Source organism: Cervus canadensis, chromosome X (genome assembly GCF_019320065.1).
Source record: "Cervus canadensis isolate Bull #8, Minnesota chromosome X, ASM1932006v1, whole genome shotgun sequence".
NCBI classification, from domain to species: domain Eukaryota; kingdom Metazoa; phylum Chordata; class Mammalia; order Artiodactyla; family Cervidae; genus Cervus; species Cervus canadensis.
Window position 1 is genome coordinate 138,489,514 of NC_057419.1, and position 25,893 is coordinate 138,515,406.

Consider the following 25,893-nt stretch of genomic DNA (forward strand, 5'->3'; position numbering starts at 1 on the left):
GCCTGGTGGGCTATAGTCCATGGGGTCACAAAAAGTTGGATGTGACTGAGCACGCATGCATATACTCTAACATGATCTTGCTACCTCTTCTAAGGTACCTCCTTTGGTATGCATATAAGAGTGTACTTCTTTCTCTCCTACAAGACAGTAAGCTTCTTGAAGGCTAGGAGCTATGTTTTTTTTTTTAATCTTTGTATCTCCCATGGGGTTTAGTGTCCTTCCAAGCAACAGTAAATTCATAGTAAATGATTGTCTAATGAAACCTGGATCATTTTGTCCCTCAGCCTTCCTCTTTTCCTCCGACCAGTATATCACCAATTCTGCCAGTTTACCTGAGAAAGGGACACTTCCCTGTCCACTTCATAGGGCACTGACTTGTAAATAGAGATGCTCATGTCAGACATCTCTGAACACAGATGCGTCAGATTTTATGTTAACAGAAGTTGGGTTGCAGATGGAACATTTATCAAAGAAATTACACTTTAACGGAGTGAATGAGAGCTTCCTATTTGAAGGAATCTTAGTTTCCTGTTGCTTCTGTAACAAATTAAACTTAGTGATTTAAACAGTACATGTGTATTCTCTTATGGTGCTGGATATCAGAAGTTTGACACAAGTCTCAAGGGTAGGCAGGCCTACATCCCTTGTAGAGGCTTTAGGGGAGAACGGGTTTCCTTGCCTTTTCTGGCTTCTAGAGGCTGTCCACTTTCCTTGGTTCATGACCCCTTCTTCCATCTTCAAGGCCAACAAGGTTGGGCTGATTCCTTCTCACATCACATCACTCTGACCTTCTCTTCTGTCTCCCTCTGCCACTTACAAGGACCCTTATGTTGACACTGGGCCCACCTGGATAATCCAGGCTAATCTATTTATTTTAAAGTCAGCTGACTAGCATCTTAAGTCCATCTACAACCACAATTCCCCTTGCCATATAACATAGTGTATTCACAGGATCTTGCGCTTAGGGCATGGGAATTTTAGGGGAAGGGTATGCTTCTGCTTACCACACATGATAACCCTTTTGACAAAATAGAAACATTTTAATGTAAATTAGAATTCTCCTGTGGTTTCTCATATGCATTTTATCAGTGCTTTTAAGTAGAGCCAATCTGATCTATCTACCACTTGATGGCTGTATCATCTACCTAATGATTTGCTGCTTCTCACTCAGCAAAGCATAACCTTCTCATACCCCACTCCATGCACCAACAAGATGTCCTGTTTACCCTGCGATGTAGGGTCTCACCACTTCACCCAGCCACAGTGTGGACCGTCTGTGAGCGTCTGCACAGCACCATGGTTTAGTGCATTCAGGATACAGGCAGCAGGCAGCAAGGGTTAGGTATAAGACCTCTGCATTGTGTGTGTAAGAGAGAAACGTGTATAGGGATATGCAAGCAAACTTACTGATTCTATGTTTCACCCTCACTCTTGTCCATTATCACAGCTATTCCTCCAGTTCAGACCCTGCCCTGGTCACTTCACCCTTGTACTTGCACTACTTTCCCCCCTCTGCCTCCCTGGCTTCACACTAGCCTTGCAAACATCTATCTGGTACACTGGTCCCGGTCAGCTTTTGGCTTGTCATTCCTCTCTTCAAGGGCCTACAGTGGATTCCTAGTATTCTAACACATTGAATCTCAATTCCTTGGACTGGCCTTTGACACTTTTCACCAGCTCGTTCTGCCCACCCCCAATCTCTCTCCAATCTCTTCCCATTATTCTCCTCTCCAGCCAAGCAACTCTGCTTAACAACCGGCACATATGGCTTACTTATTTCCGTGCTTGCTCTCTGTCTGTGAACACATCCCACTTCTCCTTGCTAATCCATGCCTATCACTTCAAGATCCAGCTTCAAACACTCTCCTGTGGGAAGCAAGTTCTGGTTAACTCCTTCCTCTTCTTTTGTTCCAGGTTCCACGCCACACTTAACCACAAAATTGACTTCATATGAACTTTTCCTCAGTGCTGTTTTGCATTGGCAAAAATAACAGGTTGCATTTGTTGAGTACTTACTCTGTGTCAGACAGTGTCCTAAGACATTTTACCTCATTTTCTCATTTAATCCTGAATGACGACCTTTGGAGACAGGCACTCCATTTTGCAGTTGAGGAAATCAGTGTTTAGAGAGATTAAGACACTTTCTCAGGGCCACACAGCTAGGAAGTGGCAGAGCTGAGATTTGAACCTGGTCCGTCTGATTCCAGAGGTCCATACATGTTCTGATGTGGTATGATTAAGGCAAGTCATGTGCCTTTGTGAGTCTCCCCAGTAAGAGCGTGACCCCTCCTGGGCAGCATTCATGCCCACAACTGTGGCCAGATCACTCCTAGAAATGAGAGGAGGGTTCCTCACTCAGGCAACACCCAGCAACTCTGCTGGGGCTGGTTCCTCCCAGAACCTCGGATGCAGAAGTCAGTGGTTCTCAAACTTGGCTATACTACAGAATCACCAGGGAACTGAAAAAGAAAGAAATCCTGATGCTCAGGCTACAGCCTGACCAATTAAATTGCAAACTCTGGGAACAGGGTCTAGTCACCTACATTTTTTTTAAAAAAGACTCTCAAGGAAATTCTGTTGTGTGGCCAATGTTGAGAATCACTCGCCGAACAGAGGAGACTCAGTTGGAAACCCGTTTCTTAGTTTTAAACCCTTTTAATTTCTCAGGAAGCCGTATCTTCCCTGTATGACCCCCACTTCCCTGTCTGTTTGGCTTTTCACCCAACAACATCTGAAGAGGGCAGCAATCATTGGTTGAGGAAGTGGCCACAAGCCAATTAAATACCGGCTCTGGGAAGGTTCCTAAACCAATGGAAAGCCTGTGAATCACAGGTGGAAAAAAATTAACATATTAAAGCTTCCTGGGTTTCACAAAGACAAAAATAAATAATTTGCTCTTTTAGAAACAGCAAACATTCCACCTCTTAATCTGCTAACAATATCTCCCCCTGGGAAATCCTTTAAGATTAAGAAAGGAAACTTGCACCTCCTCTAACAGATTCTGCCAGCTGGCAGGCAGGCCTGCCCCCATCCACACTGGGTCACTGTGTGTTCAAACAGGAGAGCCATAGAGGGGGCGGCTGATCACGGCTGCCAGATTCTGTACAGGAGACAGCTGCTTGCCAGTCTGAAAGAGCTGATCTATGGGAAAGGTTGTAAGATTCTAGAAGAACTTGACTCTGGAAGGTGAAATGGGGATGAGGCTCTGCCTGCTCCCTGTCCCCCCAGGACCCCTTGGTTCTGTCCACACACTCAGACACTCCCCTCCTACACGAATCCAAGTGTGTGCGCCTATGGCACCCAACTGGTGTGCATACATCCCTTCAGCCTCGGGGGAAGCCAGGGGGGCCTGGGGAGGCCAGAGTCCCCGGGGCTGGTCCATTTACCCCAATGCCCCACATGAATATCATGTCCTATGTGTGCTATGACATGAGGATTGGCAAGAGATGGCCTGGGGGTAGTTCCAAGTTCCCCAATCTCTGTGCCCATTGCTAAAAACCTCTCACGGGTAGATCAGACACTTTCTAGCCTTCCCTAGCGTGGGCTGACCTTAATAGGGGGTCAAGTGCCTCCCTGGTGGATCAGTGGTAAAGAACCTGCCTGCCACTGCAGGAGACTCCGGTTGAATCTCTGGTCTGGGAAGATCCCACAACTGCTGAGCCTGTACTCGAGTCCAGAAGCTGCAACTACTGTGTGCCCTAGAGCCCATGTTCCACAATGAGAGGCAATGAGAAGCCTGTGCACCAAAATGAAGAGTAGCCCCCACTCATTGCAACTAGAGAAAAGCCCATGCAGAAAAGCCCATGTAGCAATGAAGATCCAGTACAGCCCATAAATAAATAAATAAATAATTTTTTTTAATTGCAAAGGTGATTAAAAAAAAATGAGGTCAAGATAGCATGTCCCAGAGGGTTGAAAAGAGGAAAAAAGATAAGCCCCCAAAGGCCCAGGATCTGAATCACTTCAGAATTACTGACCCTTACCTCATGGGCTGAAACTGTCAAGTTTACTTCTTCCTCTCTTCCCCAGGCCTGTTGCTGGGAAGGAACCCCTCAAACCCGGGCTTACCTTGGCATCCATGATGCTGGTCTCCACCCGGGCCACGCCCTGGTTCTCCCGGAACAGCTGGATCTTGCTGATCTTGCTGAACTCGGACAGCACAGTGGTGAGGTTGGTTTTGAGGTCAATAACATGGCTGATGCCGTGACGGGGTCCCACCAGGAGGGTGGTGGCTGACTGCTTCTCATCCTGGGGCCCCAGCGTGGTGCACAGCATTCACAGAAAGAAGGGCAGAGGAAGTGGGGCAGAGGAGGTGGAAGGCAGAAAGAGAAAACAGGCATTGGACTGGTTCTTCTGAGAGATCTGGAAATATCTGGAGCTCAGGGTCAGGGCAAGAAGACAACCTCGAGGAGAAAATGGTCTGGGATGCCCCTGTTCCCAGGACAGGGCCCTGGATCATCGGTCTAAATGGACACATTAGCTTCAGTAGCAGGGAAAGTGAAGTGGGCAGCAACAGGGCTAGTTCTAGCAAAATCATCAAATAGGTGAGGTCTGTTTTGGTGCCTTTGAAGTACCCTTATCCTACTAAACCCCGGAGATTTTTCCATTGGTTGCCTTGGGCCACTCAAGGCTCCCTTGGTGCTCTGTCTGAACAGGTGGCATCCTGTGTTTGGTCTTTACCCTCCCCCACCAACAGCTTGTACTTCTCACCTGGTGCTAAAAGCTAAACTGACAAAGTAAGTTGGAGGGGGATCTCCCTCCCTAAGAAGCCATTTGCCCTCTATAATAGGCACTATGGGCTTCCCCAGTTGACTCAACAGTAAAGAATCCACCTGCAATGCAGGAGATATGGGTTCGATCCCTGGGTTAGGAAGATCCCCTGGAGAAGGGAATGGCTACCCACTCCAGTATTCTTGCCTGGGAAATCCCATGGACAGAGGAGACTGGTAGGCTACAGTCTATTGGGTAGCAAAGAGTTGGACACAACTAAGTGCACACGCATGTAATAGGGACCACGGTAGTCTTATCCCAGAGGAATGATCTATAAGAATTTCAGGAGTGGACTTCCCAGGATCCTCAAATCCCAGTACGTAAATGGTCACCTCTCTGCCTGATGGACTGGATTCCCTTAAGTGGTCCTGACAGGCTCCTTGGTGCCATCAAGCCTGAGCCCTCTGCCGGCCCATTCCCTGGCATTAGCATCACCCTAAGGAACCTCTTCCATCTGTTCTAGACACTTTGATAAGTGGCTTTCTATCAGTGTGCCCCACGAGCATGACAGCGTGTTCCCCAGAGCATGACAAACACCTGGATCCAGTAAGCAAATGATTTGAATTCCCTTTCACAGAAGCACACTAGGGTAAACTAGCCTGGGGCACAGTCTGAGGGGGACCACTTATGCCCCACCTCAGAGGAGCACTGCTGTAGTGAAGGCCCTGGGTGGGGGCTGGTGCAAGGGGCATCCAGGCTGGGTGATTGACGGAATATGGGTAAGAACAATGAAATAGGGCAGGGGTTGGCAAATTCTGGCCCACAGGCCAAATCCAGTCCTCTGCCAGTTTTTGTCCAAGCCACGAACTGAGAATGGTTTTGTACATTCTTAAATGGTTGGAAACAATTCCAAAGAACCATATTTTGTGACACATAAAAATCACATGAAATTCACGTTTCAGTGTCCGTAAACAAAGAGACATTGGAACAGAGCCAGGCCCATTTGTTTATGCATTGTTGATGGCCACTCTTGTGCTACAGTGGCAGGGCTGAGTGGTTGCGACAGGGACCCTTGCGGCCTGCCTGCCAAGCCTATGCAATTCACTTAGCTGGCCCTTTACAAAAAATGTTTGCTGACCCCTGAAATTGAGAAAAGGAGGCACAAAACAGCCTGGAGGGATGCTGAAAACAAACATTGTCTCCTACTTTACATTTTATTTTTTGGCTGCACCACATGGCCTATGGGATCTGAGTTCCCCAACTAGGGATCGAACCCAGGGCCTTGGCAGCAACAGCACCATGTTCTAACCACTGGACTGCCAGGGAATTGCCAAAAGTTTTTACATTTTACTTTATTTATTTTTTGCCTCCTACTTTAACCATTTTACCAGAGGTGTGACCAGAATACCACAGGACCCAATAGGGAGAAGGAGGAAGGGGAGGGAAGTCCTTTAGAAATATTCACTGACAGGCAATGCCACCCAAAAGATCTAATGCAGTCCGTCTGTCCCCCAACCCAAGGACAAGTGCCCCTAAAGAGCTCCCACCCCCTCACTGCCCTCACTTACCAGGCCCACAGTGTTGAACAAAACACCTGTGAACGTTGGAAGTTCATTCAGAATTCGAAGATACTGGAGTTTGGCCTGAATTGCAGAGCCCTGTGGAAACAACCCACCCAGAAGTATGAGAAACTTGAGGTGCAGAGGAAAAGCAAACCCATGTTTTTAGGAAGGAGGGTCAACAGTTTTGGATAGGCACTAATCAGACCAGCCAGCAAGCCCCACTGTGGGACCTTCGGGAAAAATCACAGGAAGGTTCCAGTTTGGACAGCTCTTGCCAGACTTTAGCATCCCACCCCACTTCCTAAACCCTCCTGCTACCTCCAGGTCCTCATTCCTGAAGAATTCAGCTTACTCATTTTGTTCCTGAGTTAATCTCAATGCCTTTCCCCAACTTCAACACCCCATGACATCTATACCTCTCTCCTGAGATCCCTAATGACCACTAGGTGCTGGCCATCCCCAACTTGATACCTTTATCCTGAGCACTCCTAAGTCCCCACCCTGCTCTTCCTCTGGCAGAAAATTTCCAACAGTGGTCCAGGCATTCCCTGGGCATTCAGGCCAGAAACCTGTGAGTCACACTGGAGTCTTCCCTCAGCCTCTCACGTCACCAGATCATCTTGATTCTACCTCTTAACTCCCTCTCCACCCTACCATCCCTCTTCTCTAGCTCCATGGTCATTGCCTCAAGGTCTGCTATTTGCATCTGGCAGCCAGGTTACCTTCAGTACCAACACTCATTTCCCTTCATATCTTCAGTGAGAGGGAGCAGCCTAAAACTTAAATCACATCAGCTGCCCGATTAAACCCTTTTGATGGCTCTGTGCTGCCTACAGGATGAAGGATAATCCCTTTCCACAGTACATGAGGCCCTCCATGAACAGGTTCCTGCCAACCTCTCTGGCCTCTTCTCTTGCCTGCACCCTACCCAGGCAGGTTTCTTGAACCCTCTCTACTGGTTTATGCCAGATTTCTCTGCCTGGGGATGTTCCTCCCTGCAACTCGTCTAGACAAACTCCTATCTGTCCTTTAAGACCCATCTCTGGCGTTGGATGGCATCATGAACTCAATGCACATGAATTTGAGCCAACTCTAGGAGACAGGGAAGGACAGGGAGGCCTGGCATGCTGCAGTCCATGGGGCCGCAGAGTTGGACCCGACTGAGAGACTGAACAACTGGCATCAAATGCACCAATTCCTGGCCTTTTCCATTTCCTTCAGGCTGGGCTGGCTGTTCCTCCTCTAAGCTTCCAGGGAACCTGCATGGGTTGGGTTGCACTGTGTTGTGACTGCCTCTGGTTTTCCCACCAGCCTATGCTTGACTCAGGGCAGAGACTGGGCTTTCTTCATTTTTATGTCTCCAGCCCAAGTGCTGGGCGGGGGTGCGAGGTGGGGGGTGGGGCGGTGGCGCTCAAAAATAATGTTTGCTGAGGAGATGGTTGGGAGCCCTGAAACTCTCCACTGGGAAGAAAACAATCTGATTAAATATGCACAGCAAGGTAGGAATGGCTTAATCTCCGGGGAAATTTGCATCTTAAAAGAGAAGCTAGTTGGGAATGCAGGGACTCTGGAATGGGTGTGATATAAGAGGGCAACTGTGTCTTGTGTCTCCATCTGCATGTAGATTCTGGGGCCTCTCACCACCGCCTCCTAGGAGGCCAGCGGACTGAGCCTTACAAGTCAGAGAAGGGCCTGCGCGGCTGGGGAGGCAGGGAGTGGGAGTCCTTCAGAGGGCACCCCAGAAAGGGAAGGAAAGTGACCTGAGCCCTCAAAGTGACCTGGAGTGACCAGCAGTGATCTGGAGTCCTGTTATCCAGGTCAGACCTTGTCCCATGGGGCTGGGCTTTTATCTCCCAGAATTCCCTGTACCAGGGACTGATGAACTAGAAAGCTAATGGAGGACAGAGTAGTCATTTCCATGGGAAATGTGTCTCCCCAGGGTTCGGGGCTTGTTCACACGACAGGTGCTTCATCAGCAATGACTAAATCGGTGAAACAACCCAAGAATTTTTTCTGCCTGTATCTTGGTCCCTTTGCTTTGAGGACCCTGGGCTCTCCCAGGGACTTGCCACTGAGCTGTCTCTGGGGGAGGCTCAGGCTTGGGGAGAAATCCTCTCCACAATCATCCTCCATTTCTGGTCAAGCTGGATGCGTATCCAGGTCAAAAACAGTGGGGAGAGTCCCCAGAAGACCAGACTTGCTGGGAAACCATGCAGGAGTCCCCCAGTGCCATTAGTGCCCCAGCAGGGGGCCCTGGGGCCGACTCTGGATACCTTGGTGCCACTGGAAGGATGTGTTTGATGTGCCTTCAGCTGCTGAGAGAGAGATTTCCGGAGGGTTTTCTCTTTGATGCCCTGTAGGAGGGAGGGGGGAAGAAAGGGTTCCAGGCCCCACTCCTTCCTAAAAGCAGAAGAAAAGTAGGAAATTAGAGAGACAAAGTGAGACAGGAAAGGAAGATGGCAAGACAGAAATGGACTGAAATCGGAGACAGAGGTGGAGGAATGGAGACTAGGGGAGGCAGGAGGCAGGCAAGTAGAAGCTAGAGCTCAAGGGCACCTTGGTCTAGGGGGTGTGAGGAAGTCGAGTTCTCACTCCCATCCCAGACCCATGGTCCTCAAAAGCATAGCACAGCTCAACCACTGTACCTTCTCCCTGCACAGCTATGTGCCCCCCTCCTGAAGGGCCCTGGCACAACTCACTCCACATTCTTGAGCGAGATCTTCTGACTAGGTCGAGTAGCTGAGACAGTGATATAGATGTGGAGGGCAGCAAGGCCCAAAAGCATCTCTGGCTTGGGGTCCATTCCAAAGCGTTCTCGGATGACATCATTCCGACTCTGCAAGAGAGGGCAGTCCAAACCCATCAGTTAGAGATCTTCCGGCCACTGCACCACCGACTCCCTTACATCCCAGAAGAGAATCCTGGTGTCAGTAGGCATCCCAGACCAAAGGGAAGAGGAAGGTTCTGCCCTTGGAGAAGAGACACTATTTGCTTCATTCAGCAGATAGTTGACTAACTCCTTCTCAGTGCCAGGTGCACACAATGACAAGGCACAAACAGGTAGAATGTCTAGGGCACTACAGAAGTGAGACGTGGCACTACTCCCCTTCTTTCCTCCTGTTCCAAGAGACCTTTTCTGCCTTTTCTCTGGGGCCTATACTTACCACTGTTCACCCGCAGCCATCTGAGGCTCCTCTACCAGCTCAGATAAGAACAAAATAAGAGAGACACTGGGAGGGATTCTCTATAGGGCTCTGGCCCAGAAGCCCACAGTGAGAGATGGATGGCAGGCATGGGGCAGATATTCTTTTCCTTGGTGTCTGAAGAGCAAAAGCAATAATGAGTCAGTCTTCCCTATGCTATCCTAAGAAGGATCTCCTGGAATTAATGGTCAAAGGTAAGACAACCCCGCAGACCTTGAAGGTCAGAATCCCAGCTATCAAGGATCAGCCTAGGTTAGACCAGTTGCCCATTGTGTTGAGGTGGAACCAGAATAAGCTAAGAGACTAGAGAGCCATGGTGGTATCACTATAGCAGAGGAGAGAGTGTAAAAGGAATGCTTCATCAATGATTATCTATGTAGAAAATCCAACAGAATCAACAAAAAAATCTACTAGAACTAATAAGTTAACAAGGTTGCAGGATATAATCAATATTTCAGTATCAACATAATCAGTATACAAAACCAGCCATATTTCTACATGTTTGCAACCATCAGAAACTAAAATTGAAAATCAAAACCATTTCTAATAGCATCAAAAACATGAAATTATTAAGGACAATCTGTCAAAACATGTGAAAGACCTACACACTGAAAAGTACAAAACACTGTTGAGAAAAATTAGAGAAGACCATAAGAAATACAGAAATACACTGTCCTCATGGGTTGGAAGATTCAAACCAATATATAGACTCAACACAATCTCAATCAGAAGCACAGCAGGTTTGGGATAGAAACTAACAAGCTAATTCTAAAATTTACACACAAATGCAAAGGTCCTAGAATGGCCAAAACAGTTTTGAAAAAGAACAAATTTGGAGGACAAACACTACCTGATTTTAAGACTTGTTAAAACGCTTTAGTAATCAATAAAAAAATAATAATCAATAAAAAGCCTCAGTAATCAAAAGAGTGTGATGGTAGCATAAACATCAACAAGCAAATCAACAGAATAGAATAGAGACTGCACAAATGACCCACACGTATACAGACAACTGATTTTTCACATAGGCACAAAGGCAACTAATGGGAAGAAAGGACGCTTTTTTTAATAAATTGTTTGGAACAATAGGATATCCAAAAGAAAAAAAAAAAGAACTTTGATTAATACTTTGTACCACATACTAAAGTTAACTCAAAATGGATTAAAGACCTAAATGTAGAGCCTAAAATGATAATGCTTTTAGAAAAAAAATAATAGCAAAATCTTTGTGACCTTGGGCTTGCAAAGAATTGTTAAATATGACACCATAAGCACAATCCATAAAAAAAAAAACAAAAAAATTGACAAATTGGACTTCATCAAACTTCAAACCTCTGCTCTGTGAAAGACACTGTTTAGAGACTGGGATGAAATAATTGCAAATAAAACATCCAATAAACAACTTGTATCTAGAATACACAAATAACTCTCAAAACTCCGTAATAAGTAAACAAACAACCCCAACTTAAAAAGTGGGCAAAAGATTTGAATAGATACTTCACCAAAAAAGATGCATGATGACAAAGAGGCACATGAAAAGGTGCTCAACATCATTAGTCATTAGAGAAATGCAAATGAAAACCAGAATGAGATACTTCTATACCCTATTAGAATGATGGAAATTTAAAATTACTGCCAAGTGCTGATGAGGGTGTAGAGAAACTGGGACTCTAGCACATGGCTGGTGTGAATGTAAAATGGCATGGCCACCTTGGAAAACAGTATTGGAATTTCTTCAAGAAATTAAGGAAAGACAGATCTACCATATGATCAAGGCATTCCATTCTTAGGTATTTACCCAAGAGAAAAGAAAGCATATATCATACAAAGACTTGTACATGAATGTTCATAGAACTTTTATTTGTAGTAGCCAAAACCAGACAACCCAAATATCCATCAGCAGGTGGACTGGTAAACAAATTTTTGCACATCCATACCATAGAATAGTACTCAACAATAAAAATGAATGAATTACTGATATACACAACAACATGAGTGGGCCTCAAAATCATGCTGAGTGAAAGAAGCAAGATCAAAATAAGTGTTTATACTGTATGATTTCATTCCTATAAAACTCTGGAAAATGAAAACTAATCTACAGTGACAGAAAGCAGGTCAGTGGCTGCCTGGGGATGGGGGTACGAATTACAAAGGAGCCTTAGGAGACTTTTGGGGGTGTTGGATGTGTTTAATATCTTGATTGTGGTGATGGCTTCATGGATATAAACATATGTCAAAACTTATCAAATTGTCATTTTAAATATATGTAGTTTGCTATGTGTCAATTAGACCTCACTAAAGCTATCTTCAGTATAAAAAGGGAATATAGCTGAACGCATCATCATAAAGGGGTAAGGCAGGGTGGACAAGGTCTTGTCACCAAGTTCCAAAATATCTGAACCAAACATCCATCTCTGCATCCAGCAAACATTCACTCATCTTTCAAGGCTAAGAGCATGCATCTATCCCTTCCACTGTGAAGCCTTCACTATGCCCCACCCAAGAAGAGTTGGCAAATTGCTTTCTGAGTACCCCTACTGACATTGTACCCTGCCATCCTCATAGTGCCTGTCACACTGTCTTGTATTTATTTGTGCATATATCTGTCTGAGCTCTAGCAATCTGCGACAGTTCTTTGATCACCTTGATTGCCAGCACCTAGCACAGGGCCTGGCCCAGAGTAAGTGCTTGGCAAATGTTTCTGGATGAACTGAATTGGGAACTGTCTCCTTACTGGAGCTTAGAACTGAGGAGTGGGACCTCCTGGTACCCAAATGCACTTGTTAAACCAGGATATCCTGTGAAGATGCCAGAGTTACCAGGGTTGCTTCCTCCTGAAAGTTGATGGGATCTGTCTAGACAAACAGACTGACACCCCAGACAGCCCAAGTTGCCAGGCCAACCAACTTGACCATGCCCTACCACGGTAGCCAAAAAGGAAAGAGCTACCTGAAGGTTGGAAAAATTTACATAGTGACTTCATTGTGACAGCAGAGCAGCCTGCATGCTTGTTTGTCCATTGGTCTGTTTGTCTGTGTATCCCCAAACCAGATTCTACCTGGATGTATAGGTACTCAAAAGCAGCAGGATCCCGACGCAGCAGCTCCACGGGATCTTTGGGGAAGAAGCTTATCCGGAAGAGGCATTTCATTCCATGATAGTGTGTCCGCTGCACTACCTGAATCCCGGAAGTGAGAGGTGGGAGGAAAAGAGATCGGGAATCAATAGCTGGGGTGGCAGGAGCCTGCTCAGGGCCCCCCGGGCAGAGCTAGGTGCTATTTCCTACTCTGTCTTCTGCCTGGCTGATTCCAATTACCCTTGGGGAAAGTGATGAGGAGCCGAGTCTTTTCTGCCCTTCTGACCCAAAGTGATTAGAATTTTTCAAACCACTGATCCATGACTTGGTCTTTATCAACAACCCAAGGCCCAGGACACAAGGTAGGAAGAAAGGGCTCCCGGCAACTTCTCTGACTCTTCTTGCTGTGGGGCCTTTGCCTTGCAGAGGGGCTCAGCCTCTGGCAGAGGAAGTTGCTGATGAGCAACCAAATTAAAGACTTAAAATCCTATTTGGAGGTGTAGCTGAAACAAGCTGGCAATATACCAGTAACTGCTGAAGCTGGGATGGGTAATGAGGGTTCATTATCCAATTCCTTCTACTTTGGTGTATGTTTGAGATATTTTTTTGGTAATAAAAATGCTTAAAAATCCCATTTGGAACAAGAGACCAATTGGATCCATAAGCTCCCCTGATGGGCAGGGAGGTGATTAGGCCTCCATCCAGGCAGGACATCCACCTTTTTTCCTTCATAGGTGGGAACCTAAGTCTCTGGACTGCATTTGGCTGAGAACTACCCTTGAAGAATTCTTCTCTCTTATATCTTTTCATTTTGGTGTGTCTAAATTCAGCTTTTGCTTTGCTTCCTTTATACATTTCTTTCTGGCCATCCCTCTCCAACTCCTTCTCTCCCTCTCTGGGAATATTCTTTTTTTAAAGCAAATGAGAAATTCTTTCTTTCTTTGGCCATGCCATGTGGCATGTGGGATCTTAGTTCCCTGATCAAGGATCAAACCTGTGTCCCCTGCATTGGGAGAATAGACTCTTAACCACTGGACTACCAGGGAAGTCTGCACTCCCTGGGAATACTGATTGGCCCTGGTTGCCTGTCTTCCTCTTCTTGGTGAATCACCATTAGTGAAATGCTATCTAGCAATCCTGGATTTCACTGGCTTTTTTCCATAGGCTGGGAAGATAAGACACTTTCCCCTACTCCACTTTGGAACTTGACATGGGTGTCACATGGGTGACATGGGTGACTGTCCATTCTTGGCTTCACTCAGCCCATCCCCAGTCCCCATGTGTCAGCCTCGGGGGTTTCACTAGACTCCACTAGCTGACCCTTCCATATTACAGCCCTAATTTAAAGGTTGAGTGTCCTCTCAAAGGCAGAAAAGTCTAGCAGGCAGGGACTCCATGAGATGGTGGAGTTGACACTGCTCTTCAACTCAGCCTTCCACACAATGAATTGCCACTCCACGCCTTCCCTACTAGTGACCACCAAGACTAACAACCGTCATGCCTTTTTTAGGTTACAAGAGACATTTTACAGAATTTATTTATTTATTTATTTAGGCTGAGCTGAGTGGCTTGTGGGATCTTAGTTCCCCAAGCAGGGATTGAACCTGGGCCCTCAGCAGTGAAAACATAGGGAGTCCTAACCACTGGACCACCAGGGAATTCCCAAGAGACATTTTCTTTAAAATTTTTTTTGGATATGGACCATTTTTAAAGTCTCTATTGAATTTGTTACAGTATTGCTTCTGTTATGTTGTTTTTGATTTTTTTTTTTTTTTGGCCATGAGGCATGTGGCATCTTAGCTCCCAGACCAGGGATCAAACCCACACCCCCTATATTGGAAGGTGAAGTCTTAACCACCAGACTTCCAGGAAAGTCCCCCAAGGGACATTTTTAAAGGCCTCTGTGGGTGGTTGGGACAGACCTTGATTGAGAACTGGGACTTCTAGGAGCTGGCTGAGTAAGTCATGATGAATTTTCCAGTAAGAGATTGCCTGGTGGCCTCTTGTCTACTAGAGGCTACTTGTAAAGCTATGAAGCTGTGACAGAGGAATTACTTACATAAGCCAGGGGCTGCTTGTCTTGGAGAAGCAGGAACTTGTGGTTCTGTTCTGGTCCAGCATACTCAAGGACAAGAGCAAAGTGCTCAATGTACCTCAGGGAAAGCCGGTCCTGTAATGTCACCATCACATCCTGTGAAGACAAAAGAGCCTTGAGAGAGAGATCCCTTCCAGCTCTAAGATACTTTCTGCACCCAACATGGCAGAAGGGGACTGAACATCAAGAGAGTCCTGGAAAGAAGGCTGAGGGTGGGAAAGTGGGCCAGACAGAGCCACTGGCCTTCAGGGTGGTCCAGGCACAGGGCTTCAGGATGAGGAGAGTGACTTAGGAGTGTTGTTCAGAGGCGTGGGCCCTGGAGAACACAGAAGGGGTGAAGGGAGTCTTTCTGAACTTGGCTGGTCCATGCAGATGGCAAAAGAAGGTCATGGCCCTTCCTCCCCTTCCCCCCTCTCCATTCAACCAATGATCTCCTGAGCCTGCCCTTAGTGCCAGGTGTGGTGTGGGTTCTTCCCTCAGCTTCTCATGTAAATGAGGATGTTCCCTCTGGTTTGTCCAGCAACTCTTTACTTAGGAATCAACAAAAGCCAAGGCCACAATTACATGATTTCAAAGGTACATGATTTCTGGATTCATCATCTAAATTAGAATGACTTGCAGTTACTGGCAAAATATTCATCTTTGTCACTGGCTTTTAGAGATGATCAATTTAGCAACTTGAAAAATGTGTCCATGTAGAGGAACAACATCACATGTTCTATGTACAGTCAGGAATCTGACGACTTCCGAGCTCCGTCTGCTCAGCTGCCCGCCTTTTAATATTAGGGTGTCTGGAACAGATCTGTGGGGGCTGCCCACATGTCAGTTCTGAGACTTCCCATCTATCTGCTGTGACTTTGGCATACACCGGCCTCCAACATGTGTATTCCTAGAGTCAGCGTGGCTCAAGCCTCCAAGGGCCAGAGAGAAGCAGACTTGGGAATGCAAAGCTCCCTTCTAGCCAGGGTTGCCAAACAAGCCCCTCAGTGAACACTGAAAGCTGGTTTGCTATTCAAATGCTAGGCTGGAAACTGGCGGGTACTTGAGAGTATCTCTTTGTATTATGCAAGTAGTCACAGAGGCCCCAGTGTTGCTGGAGTGCTGGCACAGACAAATGAGGTTGTCTTTGCCGTTCAGCTGCAGTGGGACTGTGGATGGCCAAGCTGGTGATTGCCAAATTGTGTTACAAGTGTAATGGCCCCTGTGCCAGGCTGTCAATTCACCCAGGTACCTCTCCGGCACAAGTGGCTTGGCAGCCTGTTCAAGTTCCAATGAAGAGCCAGTGCACCCTGAAGTCAGGGTATGGTCACCAGCCAGGGGCCGCCATTGTTTTGGAAAGCTGGGGCTACCTGGAAGCACCAATGGTGGTGACATTGTGAGGGGAGAGAATGCTCGGAGAAGCTACTCAGCAAAAGAGAGTGGTAAATGCTCCAGTGTGGGAACAGATCAACAACAGCCATACCAGTCCATGATGTAACACACAGGAAGATTCTGACACACATATACCCACTTCTTGGACTTGGACTTGGGAGGGCACTTGGACATCATTAGGTGACTTAGTTTTAATGTCTGTCCCATAGACGGAAGCCTTCAACAATCAAGAGACCACCTCAGGACACCTTTGGGAGTGTGTTTTAGTCCTAGGTTCCCTAGGGAATCCACCCAGGCCTAAGCCTTCCAAAGAAACTCTCAGTTCAATCAACACAGGTTAAATAAAGCCCAGGGTTTTGCAACTCGGCTGCTACTAGCACTTTGGACAGGACAATTCTTCATCATTTGGGGACTATCCCATTTCTTGTGGGACACTTGGCATCTCTAACCCCGAGACACTAAATGCCAGTAGCACGCCAAACCATGGAGATGACCCCACATACCCTCAGACATTCCCCGAAACCCTCAGACATTCCCAGAAACTACCTGGGAAGGGGGAATGCTGACCCAGGCTGAGAATCGCTGGCAGTCAATTCTGAACACCTGGTAACTCCTCTTAAGGAAAGTTTCCTGGCCCACAGCTTGCTTTAGTATAGGGTTGTGTTGGTCCCAGAAGGGGTACCTCAGGAGAGCCCTGGGCCAAGTGGTTTTCTGGGCAGGTGCTGTAGCTGCCTGGCAGTCTTGTTGTTCAGTCACTAAGTTGTATCCGACTCTTGCGACTCCATGGACTGCAGCCTGCCAGGCTCTGGGAAGCATTAACTGCGTGGAAACATTCACTTTGAGGATGGCATTCTCTTTCTGGAGAGAATCCAGAAGAAGCAGGAACAGATATTTCTGTCCCAGAGCAGAGTAGATCCCGGTGGTTAATGGTACATGCCTCTCCTCCTTAGGACTAAGGGAATCACTACAATTTCCAGATGCCTGGCTGAGCTGTTAAGAATAGAGCTCTTCAGTTGCTCTTCCTATGAAAGGAATAGCCAAAGGGACTGTTGGTGGACTTTTTTCAATCTCGGTTCAGTGCTTAAGAGCTGGATGTTATTTAAAAAGCAAGGCATGGCTAAGCTAATCTCCTGAGAGATGTTTTGTTGATTTCTGTGTGTAACTTGCATAGGTGTTATTGTATCAATACAAATCACTTTTGCTTTATAAATGGTTTAATGATCTTCACACTCCTTAGCTCCTAAAAGTCATGAAGGATGCAGGGTAACATGACACAAAGCAGTTAACAGATGTGTGCACACGTGCATGCCTACACACATACATGCACATGTACATGTATGCACACACACATTTACAATCACTAGCACACAGTTGGGCAGGCAACTTTGCCCCACCACAATCGTCCAAGGACTGTACATTTTTATAACTAGGTACTTCCGGGAGCAGGAGGTCAAAGACCAAGAGCACCTTGCTCTGGCAGTGAGCAGCTCTGTGCAGACTCAGAGGAACTCTGAGACCAGCGGCTGTGTGTGCTCCAGAGAATACAGTACCAACCCGCGAGAGGAGACTTTGTGGGTACCTTAACAGTAGTCCGGCCATCAAACGTGAACGACTTGATCTGCCCATTTTCTAAGAAAACCTTCAGGACATTGGGGATGAGGAGGAGAGCTTCTTTCTTCATCATTTTCTGTGAAAGGACAAGCAGGGGGCTCATTTAGAAGGAGGAGGGAAGCCAGAGGAGGGATGTGGAAAGGAAGAGAAAGGAGTGACTGAAGGAGAGGGAGCCAAAGGTATGGAAGGACAGAGACAGACAAAAGAACTTATCAAAGATAACATTACACAGAGACCAAAAGCAAATTCTCCAAGAAGACAATGGGCCATATCCAAAGCTCACCCTTCATTTGATGTCACAGCACATCCACGGTCTACTGTAGCTCAAAGCTCCACAGCTCAGAGGGGGCTTGGCCAATAGAGACCACCACACACTGAAGGGGTGATGGGGGGTCTTAGGAACCCACCTACTCACTGGCTCCTATCTCCTGCCTCCTTCCTTTCCACTGGGCCCTTCACACATTGAGATCACTTCCATGCCTTTGCCCTGCCAGTCTCCCTCTGTCCAAGCATCTGAGGTCTTCTCTGACCTAGTCCATGCCTATTTCTCCAGTCATGTCTTATCACTCCTGGTACCCACACTGTTCTTTCATGCCTGTATACCTCTAGCAACTCATCATTTGAGGACTGCCTCACTCCCCGAAGGACATTTAGCATCTCTGACTCTGAGACACTAAATGCAATAGCAGGCCAAACCATTGGGATGACCCCAAACACCCTCCAGATATTCCCAAAAGCTCTCTGAGAGTGGGCAGTACTGACCCTGATTGAGAACCACTTGCGAAGCCCAGTTTTGAACACCTGACAACTCCTTAAAGCTTTCCTGGCTTAGGCATTTCTGTATTTATAGAGTGATTCATGTTAGGGTATTGATAAACCTTTATTAAATAAAGACTGCTCCCTCTGCCTCCTCCTTTTGATACCTCGAAAACTCCTACTCATCCTTCAAAACCCAGCTTAAATATGAATTCTGTAAAGCCTGTTTAATATCATCAGGTACTTGAACCTGGTGTTCCCACATTGATCCTTTAGCAACTTATACACACCTATCAGTTGTTGTTGTTCAGTCGCTAAGTCATGTCCAACTCTTTGCCACCCCATGGACTACAGCATGCCAGACCTCCTTGTCCTTCACACACCTCTCTAAGTGCTCTTAAATATTTAAGTATTTCCTTATGCATTCATTTTAAAAAATAATTTATTTATCTTTTGGCCACACTGTGTGGCATGTGGGATCTTAGTTCCCTGACTAAGGGAAACCACATCCCCTGCACTGGCAGCATGGAGTCTTAACCACTAGACTGCCAGGGAAGTCCCAGTGCTCTTTTTGAAGAATGTGTGTCTTTTGTAACCAAACAGTTAACTCAGCAGTGTGACTATGTCCTACTCAATCTTTGTGGCCCCGACATTGAGCAGAGTTCCCAGCACACAGATGGTGCTCAATAAATGGCTGCTGAACATATGAGCAGGAGGTGCTTAATATGTGCTTACTTGATTAGACTCATTATGGAATTCAACCATTTCCTTGGGCCAACATCATCAGTTCTAGAGGACCTGAAAAGCTGCCTCAGACGTGCAGTGTCCTGAATTCTCTGAGCCTCTGCTATACACTCAGCACTATACTAAGCCTCGTGGGGGTACAGCAAAAGCAGAGGACCAGGGTCTAGCCTTATACTCTTTTTTAAAAAAATTATTTAGTTATGGCTGTGCTGGATTTTTGTTGCTGCAAGCAGCCTTTCTCTAGTTGCTGGTGAGCAGGGGCTACTCTCTAGTTGTGGTGGCTTCTCTTGTTGCAGAGCATGGGCTCAGCAGTAGTGGTGCATGGCTTAGTTGCTCCGTGGGATGTAGGATCTTCCCTGACCAGGGATTGAACCTGTGACCCCTGCACCGGCAAGTGGATTCTTAACCACTAAATCACCAGGGAACTCCAAGACTTACACTCTTACAGTGATGTGGCACACACACATGATCCACTAGAGAACAATAAAACCAAAACAAACCAAAAGGTATAAGTTAAGGTCTCCTAGATGAGGTGAATTGGATTTTGATTGTAAAGGAGATGGCAGGCGTGGACCATCAGAGAGGCCAGACAAGAACAGTCCAGATCTGGTGACTGTCATGGACAAGTACAAAAACATAAAGCAAGTCCTCTTGGGTCAGGGTGTGGTAGGAGGAGGGGGTGGTGCTGTTGTGACATCAGGTCATTTCCTGATGGAGTTAAGCCACAGTGGGGAGTGATGAGATCTAAAGTTTGAAAAGTGACTTCCTGGTTCTCTCCCTGATCCCAAGATGCTTCGCTCCCACCAAGCCCAGAGGCCCCAGATTCCCAGGATGATGACGCTCGTGGTGGCAGGTTTTATTTAGCACACTGGTTGGACTCAGATAATTACTTAATTGATTTTGCTTAAAAATAGAGTTGGCAAGGAACGCCCACAGGATTTATTTTTGCTCTTGTTGCTTAATAAAGTCTGGAACACCAAGAGAAAGGGATTCTGGAATCACCTGGGCCTGGACACCCTGCTAAAGGACCTAAACAATGGGGAGGCTGCTATGGTCCACGCTGGTGGCAGCGGTGGTGGAGGGGGGTGTTGTGACATCGGGTCATTTCCTGAGCACAGCTAGGGTGGGAAGGTTGATGTCTAGGCTCTCCCAAACAAGAGCCTCCCACCACCCCTGGTTTACCTGACCAGGAGCAACAGAGTAACCTGGGGTGGGTTCTAGCCACTCTGGGGCATTTATGTCTAGATTGGTCTGGAGTTGGGGCTTGCTTCTGCCTGTGGCTAGATGTGACATATGGAGAGGTGAGTCATGGTGGAGGGGAGAACACAAGGGAGAGGAATAAAGGGGAGGAAAAAGGGGGGAAAGAATGGAAGGGGGAGGAGGGATAGGATTCTTCACTGGGTGACCAGGCCTTGGTGGGTTTTTCTGTGATGTTGATAGCTCAGTTGGTAAAGAATCTGCCTGCAACGCAGGAGACCCCAGTTCGATTCCTGGGTTGGGAAGATCCGCTGGAGAAGGGATAGGCTACCCACTCCAGTATTCTTGGGCTTCCCTTGTGGCTCAGATGATAAAGAATCCACCTGCAATGTGGGAGACCTGGCTTCAATCCCTGGGTTGGGAAGAGCCCTTGGAGAAGGGAAAGGCTACCCACTCTAGAATTCTGGCCTGGAGAATTCCATGGACTGTATAGTCCATAGGGTCGCAAAGAGTTAGACATGACTGAGCAACTTTCACTTCACTGAGATGGGAGAAGCTGCACCTGTCTATCGTGTGTGCTAAGTCTCTTCAGTCCTGTCTGATTCTTTGCGACCCTATGGACTGTAGCCCGCCAGGCTCCTCTGTCCATGGGATTCTCCAGGCAAGAAAATTGGAGTGTGTAGCCATGCCCTATCCTCCAGGAGATCTTCCTGACCCAGGGATCAAACCACCTCTCTTATGTCTCCGGCATTGGCAGGTGGGTTCTTTATCACTAGCGCCACCTAGACTCTCCAAATTCGGTCTCATTTCCTTTGGGTGTTCAGGGTTCAGGACACAAATGTACCCTTAGTGACTTGTACCTCAGCTGACGCACAAGGACTCCACACAGCTCCCTTTCCTCTCTGTGGCCCCTGCTTCTCCTCAACCTTTTTTGCTGAGACTGACATGGAGCCCAGGCACCAATTATTCAGATGGGTTAGCCAGTTGGGCCCAGTTGTCCCTTGGGCTTCACAGTCTTCCTTAAATGAGGAGGGAGGAGGGCCTTGGCAGAGTTTGGGGATAAGGGTCAGGGAAATTGAGTGGTAAGACATCTCTGACCTCTATCCATCCCATCCTCTGGGTGGCTCTGCCTCAAAGAACTAGAGGGGTGCTGGTGCCCCACTGATTCTCCACTCAGGCTGGGCCTCCTACCTTGTCTCAGCTGCAGCTGTGCTTCACTACAGAAATGCCATGGGCCTCCCGAGAGCCCAGTCCATGACAGCCTGTGAAAGCACACAGCACCTGTTAGCTCTGCTGGCCTCCTCCCACCCACCCCCAGGGATATCAGCAACTTCTGCCGACTCCTAGAGGACTTGGAGTTATCATCCATGGCCGCCTAATACACACCTTTATGTGTTCCACCCACCTCTTCTCATTTGCTTATCTGAAGCAGACAGCTCAGTTCATGTTAACCCCACAAGGCAGTGAGAAAGACAGTGGGCTGGCCATGACCCCTCCAGACTGGCTGCTGCATGGCATGGGTGGTCAAACATCACCTGCTCCTCAAAGCCCTACCACCCAGTGGTGGATTCTATACTGTCTCAATCTGAGTCACCTGTCCTCCCAACATCACTGAGAGGAATCCAGAGGCAGGGAACAGGTATCTATTTTGTATCCCTTGTAGTGCTGGGAACACAGCAGGCATCTAATATTAATAAAAGTTCTGTGACTTAATGAGAGTCTATATCATTTCCCCTAGTCTGCTTCGCCCTTCACTGCCCAGTCTTCTCCAGTTTAGACCTGGAGTTGCAGGATCACTTCAACATGCCAAGGGCTCAATTTCGCTGCATCTTCAGAAAACCACTACTTCCTTCCTGTTTCTATCAAGTAGCCAAATGATGTTTATGGAGCACTTGTTCTGAGTACTGTGCTAGAGATGGAAATTTCTTGAAGTACCATGAGGATTCTGAGTGAATTGATATATATTCCTTCTCCCCACGATGCCCAGGACTTCTCTGGATGCCACACACCCCTCACTCACTCCCCACCGAGAGCCCCAAGGTCCCCCCTCCAATCCCTTCATAATGTTGTCCACTTTGAGGAGCGGCAGATGAGCAACTGGCCCAGAGGGATACTTTGACGGCCTGGCTGACTCTGGCCAAGGGCTGAGGGGAGGAGGCGAAAGCTCACTTACTGCATCTGTTTCTCCAACTGCCACCTGCTCGGAAAATCGGACCTTCACAGGATTGGATCTCAGCTTGGCTTTCTTTGCCGCACTGATGAAGGCAGATTTGGGGGACTGGAAAAAACAGAGAGGGCTCATGAGTTCACCATCCTTGGAGAAAACCTGACATTTGCTGCATGGAGTTAAGACGTCTCAGTACGGGTACCCCCCTTTGCCTTGTGGATCAATAAGCCAATAAATAAGTATTGATTCCCTACTAGGTGCAAGGCAATGTGCTAAGTGCTTCCTTAGATGATTGGTATGTTCTGAGTAAGCTGGGCATGAATCAAATTTGAGTAAATTGAATCCCATTATTAATGTTCTAGGCCTAGGGGAGTTTGCAAAAATTCTTTGTAATAACGTACACTGAAATTTTATATATTTGGTTTCCTTAATGTGAGATATACCTAAATGGTGGTTTTTATTACATCTGAGTATGAACATTGCAAAGGATTTACGGAAATAATCTTATTCATTTCAAAGATATGTCCTGCCCCTAGGAAGGAGGTTCATAGAAAATATTATTTTAGATGCAAAAGACAGGAGGCCTAGCATGCCAAAATGATTTATCCACAGTTTTTACACTATTTGACAAAAGAGACATTAGAGATTTTACCCAGGTGCCCTGGCTTCCTAGTTCTAGGCTTTCTACTACTTTGTTCATCCAACTCTATGTAAGAGACACTCAAATAATCAGCTAGGCTCTCTCGTTTTTGAAATCTCCCACAAATTCAGCAGGATGCATGGTTAGTAAATGCTGGAAACTGAGTCTTTCCTGGGTGCACTGTGAATTGGGAAAATGCAGGAATCCTAGTGAGGGGCACCCTCATGTCTCTGGGGCATTTATTCATTCGTGTAACAAATTTTGGGAGGGCCCACTCTGTGCCAAACACTGTTCTACGTGACGAGGATCTAGCAGTGAATAAGATGGACAAAACTCTCTGGCCTCAAGGAGTGCTTATCCTAGCAGGGACAGACAGACAGACAAGAAATACTGCAACACCTCTTAGGCGGCAAATAAGGGCTATGAGAACAAATTGAGCAGACTGAGGGACTACAGCAGAGATTGAAGTCGTGAGGGTGAGAGTGGTGGGGGTGTTAGACAAGATAGGCAGGGAAGACCTCTTTCAGGAGGTGACATTTAAGCAGAGGTCTGAAGGAAGTGAGGGAGAGACAACCATGAGGATATATGGAGAAAGAGCCTTCCAAACAGAAAGAACAAGAAAGTGTCTGAGGTGGGAGGAGGACTGGGGTGCATGGGGAACAGTCAGGAAGCCAAGTGTGGCCACAGCTGAGTGAGCGCAGAGCTGGAGAGGTCGTGCTCAGAGAGGGAGCTGGGGGCTGCGTCAGGTAGGGTCTTGTGCGTCCATGTGTGTGTGCTAAGTCATTCTGGTCACGTTCGACTCTGTGCGACCTTATGGACTGTAGCCTGCTAGGCTCGTCTGTCCATGGGCTTCTCAGGCAAGAATATTGGAATGGGTTATCATGCCCTCCTCCAGGGGATCTTCCCAACCCAGGGATCGAATTTGCATCTCTTATGTCTCCTGCATTGGCAGGCAGACTCTTTACCTCTAGTGCCACCTGGGAAGCCCAGGGCCTTGTAAGCCATGGCAAAAACTTTGGATCTTGTTCCACCGGAAGGCTTTGAACAGTTTTGCTCAGTCATGTCCAACTCTTTGTGACCCCATGGACTGTAGCCTGCCAGGCTCTCTGTCCATGGAATTCTCCAGGCAAGAGTATTCAAGTGGGTTGCCATGCCCTTCTCCAGGGGATCTCCCTGACCCAGGGACTGAACCCAGGTCTCCCACATTGCAGGTAGATTCTTTACCATCTGAGCCACCAGGGAAGTCCTTTCCCTCATCTCAGTAGATGGCATCTCCAGTCTTCCAGTTGACTCCTTTCTTTTTCTCACCTCCCACAACCGATCCATCAACATAACTTCTTGGTGCTATCTTAACAATCTAGCCAGAATCTACTCGCTTGTCATCATAGCACCATTATTACCATCCTGGCGCAAGCCTCCATCATGTTTTAACTGTATTCTTGCAGGAGACTCCAAACTAGCCTCCCTCCTCTGGCTGCCAGCCTCTGGTACTATTTTCCACACAGCAGACAGAGGCGTCCTTTTAAAATGCAAGTCAGACCCTGTCTGTTCAAAACCTTCCGGTGGAACAAAATCCAAAGTTTTTGCCATGGCTTAGAAGGCCTGGACTTCCCAGGTGGCACTAGTGGTAAAGAATCTGCCTGCCAATGCAGGAGACATAAGAGACACAGGTTCGATCCCTGGGTCGGGAAGATCCCCTGGAGTCGGACACGACTGAAATGACTTAGCATGCATGCATGCACAAGGCCCTACCTGACGCAGCCCCCAGCTGCCTCTCTGAGCACGACCTCTCCAGTAAGGAAGGAGGAAACAGGTTTGGGGCTCTTTCAAACCACCACTACTACCAGCCTTGCACGCAGCCTGTGAGCCCTAGAATCAAGCATTCCTTTGTGTTCCCAGCCCTGAAGGGTCCCTGCCAGGTGGGAAGGTAATACATTAAGCAATTTTCTGCCATTAATATTGTAGTTGAGATTCATTTACCAGATCAGCCACAGGAGGGCAGGGCCCTAAGATAAAGACACACCAGAAACAAACGTCCTCATCAGCTCTGGGGCCCTGGTCCCAGCTGTGTTCTCTTCTGGAGCCAACAATCTCATTCCCCACGGAGGGCAGATTGCAGAAAGCCACCTGTTCAACCTGAGTCCAGCCGAACCTCAGGTAGTGGGTCTCCGTCCTGGCTAGAGGGCAGAAACACCGGAGGGAGGAGCTTTACAAAGCACCAGTCCCCAGTCCCCACCCCTGATCAATGACGTCAAATTCCTGAGGATAGGCCCAGGTATGATTTCAAAATACAGCTAAGTTTGGGAACCACTGTGCTAAAGGAATCTTAGACTTCTCATCCTGAGCCACAGGGATAATTTGTTGGTAGCAGACAATATAGCACAAAGAAATCCAGGGCTGGAGATCGTTGCAGAAAGTGATTATAGTATCGATTGTTCACAGGAGTCCAGAAATGCCTTTGTGTTACACAGCTTGGTGCTCAGATCCTGGGGGCGGGGTCGGGGGGGGCGTGGGCTATGGCAGGAGCAAGGGAAGGGGTGAGGTAGAAAGATCTGTAGCTCTGTTCAGGCAGCTCTGCTTGACTCGTCTCCACAGTAGTCCCATTTCCACTGGAGGTGCCAGATACAAGGTAGGGGAACTCTTTGTTCCACCCGACACTCATCCTGTCTTTTCTCTGTGATCATCTGTCGTCCTCGAATATCCTCATGCACAGTGTGGAATGAGGCATCTCTAGAGACCTGAATGGGCCATGTAGTCCACC

General features: G+C 47.4%; 1 protein-coding gene across 6 annotated transcripts in view; it reads right to left on the reverse strand.

Moving 5' to 3' along the window:
* FRMPD3 (FERM and PDZ domain containing 3) overlaps nt 1-25,893 on the reverse strand; it is a 144,230-nt gene that overhangs the window by 24,570 nt on the left and 93,767 nt on the right. For 5 of the 6 annotated variants that reach the window (XM_043459469.1, XM_043459472.1, XM_043459471.1 and 2 more), the window contains 8 exons: nt 22,499-22,603; nt 17,597-17,704; nt 14,611-14,742; nt 12,534-12,653; nt 8,972-9,108; nt 8,546-8,672; nt 6,279-6,368; nt 4,069-4,248 (listed from right to left, as the gene is read on the reverse strand). In XM_043459469.1, the coding sequence (XP_043315404.1) occupies nt 4,069-4,248; nt 6,279-6,368; nt 8,546-8,672; nt 8,972-9,108; nt 12,534-12,653; nt 14,611-14,742; nt 17,597-17,704; nt 22,499-22,603 (999 nt within the window). Of the gene's footprint in view, nt 1-4,068; nt 4,249-6,278; nt 6,369-8,545; nt 8,673-8,971; nt 9,109-12,533; nt 12,654-14,610; nt 14,743-17,596; nt 17,705-21,516; nt 21,588-22,498; nt 22,604-25,893 lie in introns of all 6 variants that reach the window. The other variant, XM_043459473.1, reaches the window with a different exon arrangement.